Below are 16,062 nucleotides of genomic sequence, written 5' to 3'. Positions count from 1 at the left end.
TAGGCTTAAAAATGGGCTGAGTAGATGACACTTTAATATGAACTTCAGCATTCCATTACTACATGGCATCGAACATGTTTCCACAGTGGCCGTGCTTACAAGCACTCATTTTTACAGATCAAAATCCTTCCGATTGAAGACTTGTGGCAGCTGTTCTAGTATTTACACCTACCTACACCATATAGTGAACTGGTGGCATGCTCACAAGTGATTCATGTTTATCTCCTTGTCATGTGTTCAACCAGTTACCTGAGGACAGATATCTATGATGTCCTTTCCATCTTTAATCGTATGTATTAAAAACAAACTCTTTGCAGAGGATTAGTTCAGCTTAGAAGCTACAGTACCATTTTTGGAAAAAGAAAAGGACGTAGCCCACGGAGGAAGAATGCAGACACAATGAGTTGGGTTAAATCATTAACGTGGAAGAATTTTTCTTTTTATCAGTTTATTCCATCATCAAGGTTTTTATCCTATTTTTTGGGGTCTTTAACTTTTAATCAGATCATCACTCACAATACCAAGGTGGCAGTTGAATAACTTATCCGACTCTGCTGGTTTTCGTTCAGAGATGCTCATTATTTGATGCCTTTTTTGACAAAAATGAAATACAAGAAGTATTATTTGACAGATTTATTCTGTCAAATAAAGACCAATTGAAAAGTACAGGCGGTCTTAAACCTCACACAGCTTTTACAATGACAATAATCCAATAAAAATGACCAGACCAGTAATTAATTTGTATTTAATTTAGATAACTGAGTAGATTGATGCTATTAACAAAGTCTCTGCTCATCACTGCAGGAAAAAAAAAAAAAAACCAGAATTACCAAAAATAAAAAAGTGACGTAAATGTTGGAGCATTTTTGGTGCCGAGATAATCAGTGTGTAAGGTCAGGGGAAATGGCAAATAGATAAAAACTGGATGCAAGGGATGATTTTAAAAATGTCTAAAGCTGCAGTGTCACTGTGAATCAGAAGAGGAATCTTTAACATCTGTGCTTTCTGTTGCCTCGCTGACTTCGCTCAGCTCTTTGCTCTCTCCTCCGCTGTCTCTCTCGCTTTCTCTCTCATGGTCACCGGACCCCGATGGACTTTGGCCAGATTGTGCCTCTTGACCCGGCACGCGTGCTCCGGGTTTCCTCAGCTGTGAGATGACCAGGGGACCCAAAAAAAAAGAAAAGAAAAAAAAGTAACGCATTCAGATTTTGGTCACATGCTCATATTAAGGGGCAATTCAGAGTGAGTGACAATCAAACTAAAGTAGCTCATATTTTTTTTTAAAAAGATGTAAAAATCAAGTACCTCATCAGCCATGTGGGCCAGGTCTCTTTTCATGGCGTAGGCATCCTCCCCATCTGCGTAGTATTTGGGCTCTACTTCACTAATCCTGTGAAGGGACAAGATAGTAGATCAGTTAAAGTTGGTGCAAAAACATTCAGCTGTTCAGCACATTTTCAAACAGAATTTTAATGGATTTTAAAAATGAGAGTTATAGTTGAAACTATCACTAATCCAACCAACATTCTTTCATCTATATACACAAAGAAACAATCATGTAGAAAATGACCCTTAAAACTATTTTTAAAGCATGGTGAGGGAAAGAAAAAAGTAGACTGAGCCTTTAGAGACTTTAAAAAACAAAACAAAACCCAGTAGTACCTGGGAATAACAATCTTATAATTATCTACCAATATAAGTAACCATCACATTTGTGATACAGTTATCTGATTAATTATACTAAACACAGGTCAAATTATATCGACTACCAGTATAATTAAACTATTGTAACCCAGCTGATGTAAATAAAATAAAAGTTGTAGTAGTACATGAATTACATTTAAAAAACTTAACAGTAATGTTGCTAGAGAAACAGAAATACTTACTGGAATTTAAGTGTGTTTGAGTACAGGTGCAGGGCAGCTCGGTTGCTGCAGTGGGGAGAAAACATTTCTTGAAAACAGGAGCACTTACAGATACAATTGGAGTCAGAACACATTTTGTATATAGGAATTCATACAATCATTTATGTACACAAAGAGATAAACCCTAGTTTGCAACAAGCCAAGAGTCCGCAGTACCTCTTGCGAACATGAAGTGAGACATATTTAGCATTGAAGTTTTCTATCATGGCCCGACTGGCTTGATCCATCAGCTTCTGAGCCAGTCCCAGACGTCGGTGGGACCGCTTTACTGCCTAGAAGACAGAGTGTTTTAGGTGAAGCTGGTGGTTTAAGAGCTAAAGATGTTAAGATTTGAACTTGGAGTAACCAAGAAGGATGCGATCAGAAATTAGTACATCAGAGAGACAGCTCAGGATGAGCAGTTTGGAGATAAAGAGGCAAAGGTGAGCTAGTTTGCAAATGTGCAATAGAATAATAGTGGATATATTATGGAGGTGCCAGACAGTAAGAAGTGATGAAAACCATGAAGAATGACAGAGGAAATGCTAGCGACATGATGAGATTGGAGGCAGATCCGCTGTGGTGAACCCCCTAAAGGAGCACCCAACAGAATATGAAGAAAAAGAGGCAAAGGAGTTGTCTGAGGTGTCGCAGGTGCTCCGACTCACCAGGGATGTTATGTGTCCATGAGGTACATCATCTGGGTCCTCCTCCCTATAAAGAGTTTGCAAAAGTCATAAGAATCAATGCGTTTTCTTAAAAGTGACAGCAGGATACAAATATGCTCGCTAATACTTACATCTTTGCGAGCACATATCCCACAATTTTCCCATTTTCATCCTCTGCTATATATGAGAGCTGGAACGATTTAAACGGAAGAACAATTAGAGACATAACCGTACACATTGTAATGGTATGTATGATAGGAGCAGTGCCATTAGCAGAGACAGGGAAACTGGAATCAGCACTGCTCGTTACCTGTGGCCATGACAAGCCGTGATAGAAGTAGTATTTCATCTGATAATTTTCTGGAAGACACAGCAGGTTACAGTGCTGCATGTTCATTAGGTCCTCCGGCTGAAAGAAACACATAAAAAGGGTCACACAGCTGACCGGCGATATCTGCTCAGCTAAACTGCAGCCTGTAACGTTAGCTTAGCTCTGTGCAGAAACAGCGTGGCTCTCGAGTGAATTTCTCTATACTTACCCGTGCGTTTCGTATGTTCATTTTCCAATATCAATTACTAACAAGATTATGAAAATCAAAAAAATCTATTATACTACACTGGTCAAATGATTCATAACAGTTCCCCTACGGGGTTAAAGAGCCTGTTTCGCTAGCTAACTAAATGGACGTGCTAGCAAGGAAAGCAAGAGGAAGGAGCGTGCCACAATAACGTCATACACGTCCGCTCTGCCGGGATTTCAGAATAAAAGTTGTACCTATTGTATTAATCGGATTTATTTTGAAAAAAAAAGTGGCCATAAACCCTTGCTGTGGCCCGACGGTGGCTAACAGACAGACAACTATAGGTAATTTGAGGTTATACATTTTTGTAAATTAACACGGAACTGATGCACACATTTTACTAGACAACATTCTCTGTTTAGATGAAGATTTTTAAATAATATGATACAAATGCAACACATTTTCAAACACTTCCAAACACAAAAGAGGATTTTTTAATAGACACTGGATTAAACAAACTGTTGTTGAAAAAGTTTATATTAGAGATTTAAAAAAAATGTAAGAGCAATCCCACAAAACAAAAACAAACAAAACAAAACCAAAAAAAGCCTGCTAAAATATAACAATGTTGCTTCAGCACTAATCAATTAATACTCTCAACCTTCGGATAAACTGCCTTTTATATCCTATCGTTTACTGCAAAATCTTTTTTGCAAAATCTTTTTTGCAGTAAACGATAGTTTAGTTAGATAGTTATTTATTTTACTTTGCTGTCCTCCTTGCTGCATATGTCAGATTTATAGTGTGTCTCATTCTGTTATTTAAAAGTCTCATCCTTGTTAAAAAATAAATTACGGTAGACTGTAATTTTAAATACCATCTATCTTCTACTTGTCGCCCTATATTAGTCTACAACATGTATTATTAGTCTTAATATTTGATGATTTACAGAGGCTTCCACACTCAAAATATTTAGATGACGTATTTAAATGCATTTAAATTCCCCATTCTGTCAACGAAGCAATGCTTTTAGGTCAATCAAACAGCGAGAAAGCACACATTCGCGTCAGATTAGCCTACTTGGCCACATTGCTCCAGGTAAACACCTGGCATCCAATCAGCAGCGCAACATGCAAATCGAGCAGGTATCAGAAGAGCAGGGTGCAGATAGGAAATGGGTATTTGCAGAATAACGCCCGTGTATCGGGCGGTGACTTCAGCATTTTAAAGGAATAATACTCTGAGCCTGTATTCAGAAACTGAGTTCAGATCGCCGGTGTCTGCACTTCTCAGGCATGCAAACACCATGGGCATAAAGTGTGATCAGGAACGCGTTTTGGCATACGGGAAAGACTGACTCTGTGACTGAGAGCGCTTTTCCAGATGGAGACTGACCTGAGGTTGGAGTCAAGTTTGTGGATCGGAAATAAAAGATATCGGGCCGTCCTCACAGGTTGGCATTTGAAATGGACTGAGGCGGATAAAAAGAATGGTGACAAGAAAACAGGTAAGTGCTCGTGTATCTCCCTCACATCTGTATCCTAGATGTTTAATGGGGCTTTATAGAGACTGTGTTTAAATGAGAGCGCGACACAAACACTCAGAAAGTTTCACAATGCACTTCTCCCCTGTTTTACTTAACATTTAAAGAGCCAAATATAAATGTGCACACATGGACCACTTTGCAACACCACATTTAAAAGAGAAAGTCTGCTTCGTCTGCACTGTACTGACATAAACTGAACTGAACTGACAAAAAAAGACAGTGGCCTACACCACAAACACCAATTACAAACTAGGCGTTAAGTTTGAACACAAGAAGGGGCACATCAATTGAATCTAAGTGCATGCAGAAAACGTGAAGAACGAGTTGAGCAGCACAAACATGACACATGACCTACAAAGGTAGTTTACTAAAAACACAGCCACAAACACACCCACCTCCTGGCATAATATTATAAGCCAACACTGAGCTTAAATTCTAGTTTGCATTTTTTTTTTAAAAAGTGGGGTTTTTTTTCTGTCTCATCCACAAATATAGGTGAAAAAATATTTTAATACTGTCCAGTTAAAACCACTAACACATTGTGATTTATGATACACTGCCATAGTAAATTATGTAGAATTTGATCCTTTTAGGTGTGCCAGTCAGTCAGCAGACACAATAAACCTTCTCCATCTTATGTTTTTAAAGGTATCACATAAACAATAGCTCAGCTCTATTCAAGCGTCCTCGTGAGCCACCGCATCTTAATAAAGCAGCAGCATAAACGAATAGGGGCACCATGATGAAACTGAAGCAGCATGGAATTTCAGCTAGCATTATTGTATTGTTTGGGCCTGAGACCTGGCAAGGAACCAGCTGTATCATGCATTAATTTCTATGACAAGTGAAAAATGAGAAACAATCCTTTTGTAGAGTTAAAAAGTTCACTCAGTTGCAGCGACACAAAGAAACATGTTTAATCAATTTTTTCACATTGTGCGTTTGCGCGATTGAAGTTTCAGTACCTGTGGCAGAGGTGGTTGGAGTGGAGAACGGTCGGGTGGAGATCTTGCCCCAGAAGTCAGTTGAAGACACAGACAAAGATTTCACAGGTGGGTTTTAGATGACGGTGTAGTTCGAAAACTATACACCCAAGTTCACAGCTTACTTTACAATTTTGTGCAATGTGTGCCTGTAGCCCCCCCTACTATCATCATCACCACCACCACCACCACTTCCAACAGTTGATACTATGGTTTTACATCATGGTTTCCATTTCTTGTATCTGTCATCTGCCTTCAGTTTTCTACATCAAGCGTAGCAGGAGTAGAAGCACTTATGGGTTGTTGTGGAACCTGGGCCGGACCCAGTTCAGCTGCCCCAGTCGGGTCCTCAGAGACCAGTGGACAAATCACCTAAGGACTGCCCTCAAAACTCACAGTAGGGGTGGATAATTGGACTAGAAACACAGCTGATATTTAACCTTGTATTTCTCCTAAATAGACTATTATTTTACTTTAACAAAAAAAAAATCTGTTGCATATCTGACGTTTTGAGCTCCCATCTGTGATATTCAACATGCATCTTTCAGGTCCTTTGCGTCCACATAGACTGTTGGTGTTCATCAACCCATTTGGAGGAAAAAAGAAAGGAAGAGAGATCTACCATTCACTTGTTGCCCCTCTGTTTGAGCTGGCTGGGATCAGCTCTCATGTTATAGGTAAACTGATCGCACAGTTGATGTTTAAAGTTTAACTCTGACACACAGCCTTACAGTTTACATGTAATCATTATATAAACTTTTTCAGTGACTGAACGGGCTAACCAAGCCAGAGACCACCTCTTGAAGAAAGATCTGACAGGCTTTGATGGGTAAGTGCTATCAGCGCAGCGGTATAAATACTGTTGTGAAAGAGCACTGTGAGGTGCTTTCATAATAGAAACGATTATGTTTGTTTATTGCAGTGTGGTCTGTGTGGGTGGCGATGGCATGTTCAGTGAAGTACTTCATGGTTTGATTGGGCGGACACAACAAGAGGCAGGTCTTTGTGAGACTGATCCCGCTGTCACATTGCAGCCATGCCCACTTCATATTGGCATCATCCCTGCAGGTTGTTGTTCACAAGCAATTATAAACTGATGGCTTCAGATTTAAAGGTGTCACTCTCACTTCCTGATATGTGTTATCTATTTTAGGTTCCACAGACTGTGTGTGTTATGCCACAGTGGGGGTTATTGATCCTGTTTCTTCAGCTTTGCACATCATTATTGGTGAGGAAATATTGCATACGGTCATGTGAAAAAGAACGTTTTCACAAGACTCTCTGCAGCTGCGTGGAAACTAAGTACACCCCATGTCTCAAAGAACTATATTCGGTAGCAAAAACTTGAAATAATTATATTCGTATTACCACTCTTCTTTACAATTTTGCTTCAGTTCATTGAGGTTTGGATATTTTTGTTCATGCACAGGTCTCTTAAGGCCCTGTCTGATCTGGACTTTTACTGGGTCATTGCAACATCTCGATTCTTTTCTTTTTAAGTTATTCTGTCGTAGATTTTGTGCTTGGGGTCATTGTCCTGTTGGATGACCCCATTTGGGACAAGCATTAGCTGTCAAACAGATGGCCTCACATTTGACTCTAAAAAAACGAACCCAAATCCTCCACCACCTTACGTGACTGTGACAGTCGGTATTAGGTGTTTGTGGTGCTGTGCTTGGTTTTTAAGAAAAATAAAGCACCGTAATGTTAAGAAATGCCCTTATAAACTTTTCCAGATTGATGGTTTTGAGGTCATTGCTGGTGCCCTTCCTCCTTGGCATTGTGTTAGCAAACACCTGAATGCTCCAGATCTGCACACTGCAAAATCTTCTGCTTTTATCGAGGTGCTCACACTTATGATAATCAATAATCAAGTGCATTTGATTAGCAGTACCTGGATGCTACTTCCCCTCAAAATTCCTATGGAAGCAGTTAACAGTGTATCGATGTTTTCATAGAATCGCACAGTCTTGTGAAAACTTTTTCTCATGAATGTAAAGGGAGTGTAACCCTGATCATATATATTTTTTTCAAAATTGGAACTGTATAAATAAGTTTGTATACCCACCCCTTGATGCCCTCAATGCCTTGCAGGAGACTCTCAGCCATTAGACGTGTGTTCAGTTCACCATGCTTCCACCCTGGTACGCTACTCGGTATCTCTGGTGGGCTATGGCTTCTATGGAGACGTACTGGCTGAGAGTGAAAAACACCGCTGGATGGGACCTCTCAGATACGACTATTCAGGTCCAGACCGATGATTCTTTTAAAACAAAGCAAATGACAGTCTGCTGAAGAACATTCTGTCAGATTCTCTATATTTATTTTTATCTCAAAGTTAAAAATTCACCCTGAAACTGTAACTGTTATCAAGATGACCAAATTGAAAGTCTCTAGTGGCATCTGTGCTTCCCTTTTCAGCATTTGCTATAGTAAAACCACTGTTGTTCTATTTTAAAATCTTGCACATATACAGTATCTGGTGTTCTGTATTTTTACCCAACCTTAATTTTTTTTCTTCTGTATAGGTACAGTTGTGTACCTGAGCAACAGAAGCTATGCGGGCATAGTTCAGTATCTACCAGCAGACCCACTGCTCTCCAGCCCTAAGGATAAAACGCGCTGCCTCTCAGGGTAAAACGCCTACTAGAAAGAGATAAAAAGAGACTGTGCTCTTCCTCCCATTGTTAATGTAACTGCAACTTTCACTTGCAAGTCAGGCCAAAACGTGACCTTGAAGAAAATATGAAAGCCTTTAACTTTTTTTGTTACTCTGGTGGGGGTTTTAAAAAGGAAGATCATTTTTAATCTTTTAATTTGAAAGCGAGAAGGTGCCCTTGTGAGGAGCATCATTATTATTCAAGGACTAGTGAAATGGGTCAAATTCACTTTGAGATACTGTAACTGCTACCCCCTGTAGCAGGGACTCGGGTGTTGGTTGCTCGTTCCTTGAGGAGGGTAGAAGAGACATAGCAAGAGAAACTTGATCTAGTTGAAAGTTGAGACCAAGCCTCTTGTTAGTACCTTAGTTTTTGTTTGGAGCAGGTGTCTCTGGCTGTCAGCGAATGGATTATAATGCTCTTATGAATGCTGTTGCTAAGGTCAGGGAGCTTGTTAGTTCACAGACTTGAAGGAGAGTGAAACTCTTTGTTCTTTTTAGGTGCAATGTGTGCTCCAGAAGTACAGAGCGACTATTCCCACACACTTCTGATTCAGGCTCCCTGTACAGCTCCCACTTCAGCCAGTACAGCAATGACTCTGAAGGTAACGATACAAATACTCGTAAATTCTGGTACATGATAACAAGATAACATCAGACAGCTGCTGCAGATTGGTGCACATCTCAAATGTGGACTGTTGGTTTGAGCTTGACTGTGGATGCTGTTTAAGTGCAGTGAACTCACTGTCATGTTCAAGAAACCAGTTTGGGATGATGAGAGAAGAAGCCATCCAAAGATGGGTACCCTGTGACACTGACTGACACCACCACCCTTAAGTGTTGATGCAAGGCAGGATGAATCATGTTTTTATGTTGTTTATGCCAAATTCTGACTCTACCAACAATCAAAACTGGAACAAAAGTGAACCACAAAAGATTTTTTTTCAGTGTTCTGTGGTCCAATTTCGGTGAGCCTGTGAAAATTATAGCCTCAATTTCCTGTTTTTAGCTGACAGCAGTCGCACCCAGTGTGGTCTTCTGCTGCAGCCCATCTGCTTCAAGATACAACTTTTTGTTTGTTCAGACGTGCCCTTCTCTATACCTTGGTTGTCACGACTGGTGGTTTGAGTTTTTCTTGCCTTCCTGTTGTTGTCCACAACACATATTGAAATAAGTAAAATCACACAAATGTTTTTTCCCCCATTTCCTTACTCTATTAAAAATTGCCTTATAACCCCTGGGGCACATTGGCCAAATATTATTTTCTTTTAGAAATCATCAACATCTGCTAAAATCGTTCTAATTGTAGCTTCTCCAATCTCTTCGTCTCTCTTTAGGTGAATGGGTGAGTGTGGAGGGCAGGTTCAGGTGTGTATCGATCACTTGTATGTCCAGCTCATGTGCCAGGAGCCCATTAGGTCTCTCTCCGTCTGCTCATCTGGCAGACGGAACAGGGGATCTCATCCTAGTATGGGACACTCACCCACTGAGCTTCCTCAAGTTCCTCTACAGACACACAAGCACACAGGACCAGGTATATCACATTCAGCTGAAAACAAATGGACTGAGAAACTTTAGAAACTGCTTGACCCAATCGTTCCTGCTTCTCCTAGTTTGACCTGCCGTTTGTGGAGGTCCATCGAGTGAAGGCCGTCCGTTTCTCTCTCCCAGATGGCAGAGAAGAAGAGGTGCACGAAGGAATCGGAGAGCTGAATCGCGCAATAGGTGGCGAAGAGCGAGAATACGTGGACACTGTAAGCAGAAATGGATCTCAGCAGCAATTGGCACAGAGTGTGGTGGAGCGAGAGACGATGAACGAGCACAAAACAGTGGCTCCCATCCTGTGTGGTCTGTGCTGCAAAAAGACTCCAGCTGTGTCCGTGTGGAACTGTGATGGAGAGATTCTGCCTTTCACTGAGATCTTCTGCAGGTAAGAGCACCACCCAACATGTTGTTCTACAATTCAATTTTATTTATACAGTGCTAAATTACAACAGTTGCCTCATAGCCCTTTGTATTGTAGGGTAAAGATCCCACAATACGTTATGAAACATAAGATATATAATTAGATTTGTTCACTTCTGTCAGGATCCACGGTCAGCTGGTACGTCTGTACGCCAGGGGCATTGAGGACGGAGCAGCCATGCAGAACTGCAGCCAGGAGAGTGACAAGAATAAAAGTAGATGCATCACATACAAATAGTCTGAAGAATGGAGTGTTTGCATCGTGGGACTGATTTGTGAATTTATTAAAAAATTAAAAAGCCAGACTTGCTTTCTGTGATTGCCAAAAAGTTCCTTTTATTTCAGGTACTTCTATGGATTATCTTCATTGTAATAATGATGAAGACTATTTATTCTTAAATGTGCATGTGTGTGTTAGTTGACTACCGCTTGCTAATTTTGGGGGCTTTTTTTCTCAGTAAACTACATTAATTTATACAGTATGCGGCAAGTGAGCAGCTTGTGGTCTGAATTTTATTTATGTGCACAAGTTTTCAGAGAATAGAGTCATGGGAAATGCAAACAGAACTTGAAAGACAAAATCTTTGTGCAATGACTTTTTATTGCTTGACTTTTTATTGCTTGATTGTTCAGCAGCAGTGCAGATTGTATATCCAGCTGAATAAAAGGTGAATGATTACTGGTTCTACATTATCAGTGAACAATTTTCTAGCTTCACACAAATCTATGAAATGCATGACAATTTACAAACATATATGGCCCATTAAAATCATTACTTCAATAGGTTGTCACAAGAAACTACAAATAGTTGTTTAAAAAGATGTTTGTTCTTGCTGCACTTCAAAGTACTGGCAGGATCACTTAATGGTCTATTACTGATGTTAAAGAAACTGTGTGCATGCAGTTCCAGTTAGGCCTTGAACCTAGCAGAGACAAAGTACAAGAACCAGAATAAATCTGGTGAAAACTGCTGATAGAAATAGAAAAATATAAAGCCATTTGAAAACACGTTTATGCATTGTAAGAGATTAACATGTTAGTAAGATTAGAACATACCTGAGAGTTCTTACCTGACGCCAGACATTTAAATGTGTTTCCTGCATGACTGATACTAAAAGAGGCTCCTGTTGTTACGAACCAGGCCAGCAGGTCCTTCTGGTATACATAAGTCTGTTTATGACTCCCATTGAGCATTAGTGACAGTTGTAAACAAAGGCCTTACAATACAGTGAACAATCTTGAATTCTTAAGAGTTAAATGGCACAGCCAGTAAATAATTATCCTATACTAGTATCTATAAGATACCATAAAGGTTGTAGATTTTCCATGTCCACAATGTCCAAAGGTCGTAGGAATACAGATATTTGCAAAGCTTTTAAAAAAATTGCAAGAAAAAGAGTGAATGATGATTTATTTAGAAATACCAGATTTACATCAAAATCAGACTGTTACAGCTTGTTTTAATCTCTGCTGTCATAATTAGTCATGAAAAGCAGTGCTTTCTTCTGTGCATGCAGAAATCAATCAAGTGCAGCAGTGACTGCAGTAAACTTGATTGTTTGTTTACCATCTTTTCTCAAGTACTTGATTGTGAGACAGAAAGAATTAAGCGGTGTGGGGTTGCACCCACTTGTATGTTCCCTCATAGCGAAATCCCACTCTCTTCAGGAGATCGTCTGCTTCTCTTGGACCACGACTGTGGACATAACAGATAAGATGGAAAGAAGAACTGTCACTGTTAAAGTATGATATGCGTATTTCATTCTGCCTGATAAAACAGTATTTACCTTCCATATGTGTAGGGAATGGGGCGTGGCTTCTCTTTCTCTACTTGGTGGAGGAGGGGGGTGAAGATCCTCCAGGCCTCCCGTAACTCATCACTGAGACAGAAAGATGAAAACATTTCAACAAAAAAATAAATAAAAAGAGGGAACACTGAAAATCACTGCCTAAAAAATTAAAAAGAGCTGTTTAAACGTGGCCGGTGCACATCTCCAACTAAAAGTGTTGATAAAATATTTGGCAACAACTGTGCAGATGTGCTCATGTTTTCAATGATGGCACCTACCTGCGAACAAAATGCATTTGATTTCCACAGAAGACATCCAGTATGAGTCTTTCATAAGCATCTGGGAGCTTCACATCCTGCAGATAGACAGCAGCTGTTAAACTCCTACATGCATACTAAGTTCAAGTTTACTGGCCTACAGTATCAAGGATAAGTAACAATGGGACATCCACCATAAAAGTCTCAAAATGTATTAAATATAATATTATTTTAAAAGTGATTTATTGTGCTTTTTTCCAACTCCATCTATTGCCAAGAGAGTCTTTGAAGAACAGGTGGGTGTCACTGCTGTACTAACATCTGGAGCAATTTGTCTGAGATGACTGGATTAAGGATTTCCACACATACTGACATCATTTCAAGGTAGAACAACCCCCCCAAAAAACTGAAGCAGTCTAAGCCTAAGGTTGTGGCTCACAAGGATTGCTCATAAATAAATTGTCTTTTCCTTACAGAATATATACATTCTGTAAGGAAAAGCATAATACGTTTCCTGCAAGAGTAAGAGTTGCTTCTGAAAGCTGGATTACAATTAATATTTTGACATGAGCTTGAGGCACCTTGTATCGACTCTTGTAGGTGAGATCCAGCTCAGTCTCCTCTGGATTGAAGTAAACTCCAGGCCTCTTGGTCATCATTTTTAAGTAAATGGCTTCATCTGGCTGCACCCGCACCACCAGCTCATTCCTCTGACAGCAATCACCAAAAATGTCTCCCGGCACGTCAGTGAACTGCAGACGTACTTCTGCTTTCCGCTCATTTAGTGCTTTACCACAGCGCAGAATAAAAGGAACTCCTGATGTACATGGTGTGCATGGTGCGATGACATACATAATGGATGCAAAAGCAGAAGGAGAATTTAAGGAGGCTTGATAAAATGTAGACTAGGAGAGACAGGTGAGGAACAAAAAAGCTGGACTAAAGCCTCACCATCCCATCTCTCATTCTGGACATGCAGGACTGCTGTTGCAAAAGTTGGTGTCCAGGAGTCTTTGGGCACCGTGGGATCATCAAGGTATCCCAGTCTGGATTGACCTTCCCCTTCAGGATCTCCGACATACTGGCCAAGCACAACATCTGATACTTCAACAGGAGGTATACACTTCAACACCTTCACCTAGAGTTTGAGAAAAAAATGGGGTGGATAAAGGATGGCGAAGACTTGATAATCGTGCTATGGAAAGCAATTCCCAAATTCTTCCAATCCCTGGTTTTACCTTCTCATCCCTCACATCATCTGGACTGGTAGAAGGAGGTTTCTCCATTGCAACCAAACAGAGCATCTGGAGAAGATGGTTCTGCATGACATCTCTATATTAAGAAGAAAAGAAAGCAATGAGGGAAAGTTTACAAACTAGCTTTTTTTTTAACTTACATTTATCTGAATGCAGTCTCTCTCACCGAATAATACCAAAGTCATCAAAGTATCCTCCACGGCCCTGAGTGCCAAAAGGCTCCTTGAAGGTGAGAACCACACAGGCCACACTGTTCCTGTTCCATATGGGTCCAAAAATGCGATTTCCAAACCTGGAAATGAGTGAGTAAAATATTACTAAAACAAAACAGGAGGATGGAAAAGTTGAATAGTAATGAATACTTCTGAAATTCAGCAATACTGTCTATGACAACCTGAAAGTTCATTCCTGTGATAATGTCCACCCAAAAAAGTCTGTACTGAGCTTGTTACCTGAGCACCATGAGGTTTTGGACCATCTCTTTTCCCAGGTAGTGATCTATGCGGTAGATCTGGTTCTCTGTAAACAGGGACGACAGGTGGGTTGACAGTTCCTGTGAACTCTGGAGGTCACGACCAAAGGGCTTCTCGACAATTACCCTGTTCCAACCTCTGCCACAAAAACAGTGGATTAGGAAAATGCAATCAACACTAAGTGAGATATTGATTTTAAGGACTCGTCAGGTACTAACTTGAGGCTCATGCAGTGGGTTCTGATGTTTTTGCTGACATGATGGTAGACAGTCGGTGGTAGAGCCAGGTAGAAAAGTCTATTAGCGTTGGCGCCCCCAGGGAGAGATGACAGATGTTTGCTGAGTTGGTCGAAGGAGCTGCCGTCATCATACCTGCCACTCAGGTAGGAGTTTTTACTGAAGAAGGCTGATAGGTAGTCGCTTTCTTCATCACTGACCTGAGGAAGATGTGGAACAATGATTTCTGAAAACACAAAATCTTATCTTTAATAGTCAAACACCCTTAAAGGTATTACCTTCATGTGGGGCAGACATGCTGCCTTGATGTCCTCTACAGTCAAGCTGGACCGAGCAAAACCCACAAAAAACGTGTTGTCTGGAAGAAGGCCGTCTCTGAATAACCACCTGAAAAATTCAAAGGTAGCAATGCAGAAAACTTTGGCCAAAGGTCAAACTCTTCATTACACAAGGTGACCAAACAACTTTAAAGCACAGCTCTGTTATTAATGTAGCTGCTGTGTGCGTGCTGCAGTTCTTTACTCACCATAAGGTTGGATAGATCTTCTTTTTAGCAAGATCTCCCTGTTTAAATCATACAAATTTCAAAAAAACAAAAACAAAAAAAAAACACGTTTCTTTAGATCTATTCACAGTGAACGGACACTCAGAGTCCAAAGACTAAGTAAACTTTGGAAATAATCACTGTGGTGCAAAAGAATCTGCAGAGTAATTGAATAAGTCACATTTTCCAGCAACACACCTGATCTGCAGAACTCAGACTTGTAAGTGTGAATTAGGTTACTTTAAAAAAACATTCATGACCGATAAACATGCAACTGGTACTTTGTTCCCGGCTCAAAGCCAAAAACGGTGAAAATGTTTTCGCTGCTAAATCATCAGCTTCTATTGTTGCTCAACAAAGGAAAAAGTAGATGCAGCACATTTCAAACTGCATGCGCTCACACCTGGCTTTCATTCGGATCACCACACTGCAACAATATGTGAATTATTTTTATGCACGTTTTTTTTTTCCTCAAACCAGCCCGTGACTTCAGACACCGCGATGTGTTTAGAATACGGTGCTACTACAAGACCAGTGACCACATTAAACGAGACATTTCATCATATGCTGCATGAAAGAGCAGTTTTAAGAGCTGTACTCACAGATGCTCCCAGTATGATGAATAAGTGTGTATTGGAATGACTTGACCGCTCCTCCCCGTAAAGCTCCCTCCTGAGCTGCCCAAACACCTCAGAGCGAGTCAGACTCTCTGAGCTCATCTTCTGACCCATCTGTTCTTCGACCGTCTGCTGTGACCACTCGTTTCCCTGTGGCTGCATGACACTCGACATTTCAGCTGTCATCCTCGCCTTGCAGAAAAGTTTCCCGACTGTGTGCTGCCACCTACTGTACAAAATGGGTAATGCATCTGTGCCATTGCTTCCTCCAATGTAACCGCTGCCATTTACTCTGCTTTTCCATAAATCTCATTTGCATATGAAATCAAGAATCCTCAATCCATCAGCTGAAGTTTGATGAACCTGCTCAGTGGCGTTAAGTCACATTTCAGGTCTAATCACATGAATTTAATGCCATGAATGTTTCTTGCTCCTCAGCCACTCCTTAGATAAATGTTGCACAACTGCCTAACAGGTATCTCTGACAAAGCAAGTCTTAACTCTTTGTAGGAATGAGTTCTTATCAGACTACGACCCTGGACACAGTTTTCTCGGGCTGTAAAACGAATCATGAAGCGTTTCCAGGCTGACAGCTTAAGGCTACCGTAACTTTGAAGCCCAATGAGTTGATATTGCAGTATCA

At 40.4% G+C, this 16,062-nt stretch overlaps 3 protein-coding genes across 4 annotated transcripts; 1 reads left to right on the top strand and 2 right to left on the bottom strand.

The window, feature by feature from the left end:
• Positions 1-16: 16 nt before the first annotated feature.
• On the bottom strand, positions 17-3,330 carry naa10 (N-alpha-acetyltransferase 10, NatA catalytic subuni). 2 transcript variants are annotated; one of them, XM_026153702.1, is made up of 8 exons: positions 3,112-3,330; positions 2,883-2,981; positions 2,704-2,762; positions 2,573-2,618; positions 2,082-2,197; positions 1,887-1,931; positions 1,306-1,390; positions 17-1,168 (listed from the first exon to the last, which is right to left on the bottom strand). In XM_026153702.1, exons 1-8 carry the CDS (start codon positions 3,130-3,132, stop codon positions 965-967), a joined length of 675 nt encoding a protein of 224 aa, XP_026009487.1. In that variant the 5' UTR covers positions 3,133-3,330; the 3' UTR covers positions 17-964. The 2 variants fall into 2 exon arrangements, with proteins under 2 accessions (XP_026009487.1, XP_026009488.1); XM_026153703.1 differs by having other exon boundaries at positions 17-1,147; positions 3,112-3,329.
• An 834-nt stretch (positions 3,331-4,164) lies between these two features.
• On the top strand, positions 4,165-10,925 carry LOC113013497 (ceramide kinase). Its single transcript, XM_026154478.1, has 13 exons — positions 4,165-4,600; positions 5,596-5,691; positions 5,882-6,019; positions 6,171-6,299; positions 6,388-6,451; positions 6,545-6,690; positions 6,776-6,850; positions 7,717-7,869; positions 8,151-8,256; positions 8,783-8,886; positions 9,619-9,815; positions 9,895-10,211; positions 10,370-10,925. Exons 1-13 carry the CDS (start codon positions 4,477-4,479, stop codon positions 10,482-10,484), a joined length of 1,764 nt encoding a protein of 587 aa, XP_026010263.1. The 5' UTR covers positions 4,165-4,476; the 3' UTR covers positions 10,485-10,925.
• Positions 10,926-11,640: 715 nt separating this feature from the next.
• g6pd (glucose-6-phosphate dehydrogenase) lies at positions 11,641-15,758 on the bottom strand. The gene is made up of 12 exons (XM_026154479.1): positions 15,405-15,758; positions 14,785-14,822; positions 14,537-14,645; positions 14,241-14,458; positions 14,002-14,160; positions 13,716-13,841; positions 13,532-13,625; positions 13,245-13,431; positions 12,875-13,110; positions 12,315-12,391; positions 12,034-12,126; positions 11,641-11,942 (listed from the first exon to the last, which is right to left on the bottom strand). The coding sequence occupies exons 1-12, from the start codon at positions 15,603-15,605 to the stop codon at positions 11,852-11,854; spliced, it is 1,629 nt and encodes a 542-aa protein (XP_026010264.1). The 5' UTR covers positions 15,606-15,758; the 3' UTR covers positions 11,641-11,851.
• Positions 15,759-16,062: the final 304 nt, after the last annotated feature.

Source organism: Astatotilapia calliptera, chromosome 20 (genome assembly GCF_900246225.1).
Source record: "Astatotilapia calliptera chromosome 20, fAstCal1.2, whole genome shotgun sequence".
Lineage (NCBI taxonomy): Eukaryota > Metazoa > Chordata > Actinopteri > Cichliformes > Cichlidae > Astatotilapia > Astatotilapia calliptera.
This window is presented reverse-complemented; position numbering and strand designations above follow the sequence as displayed.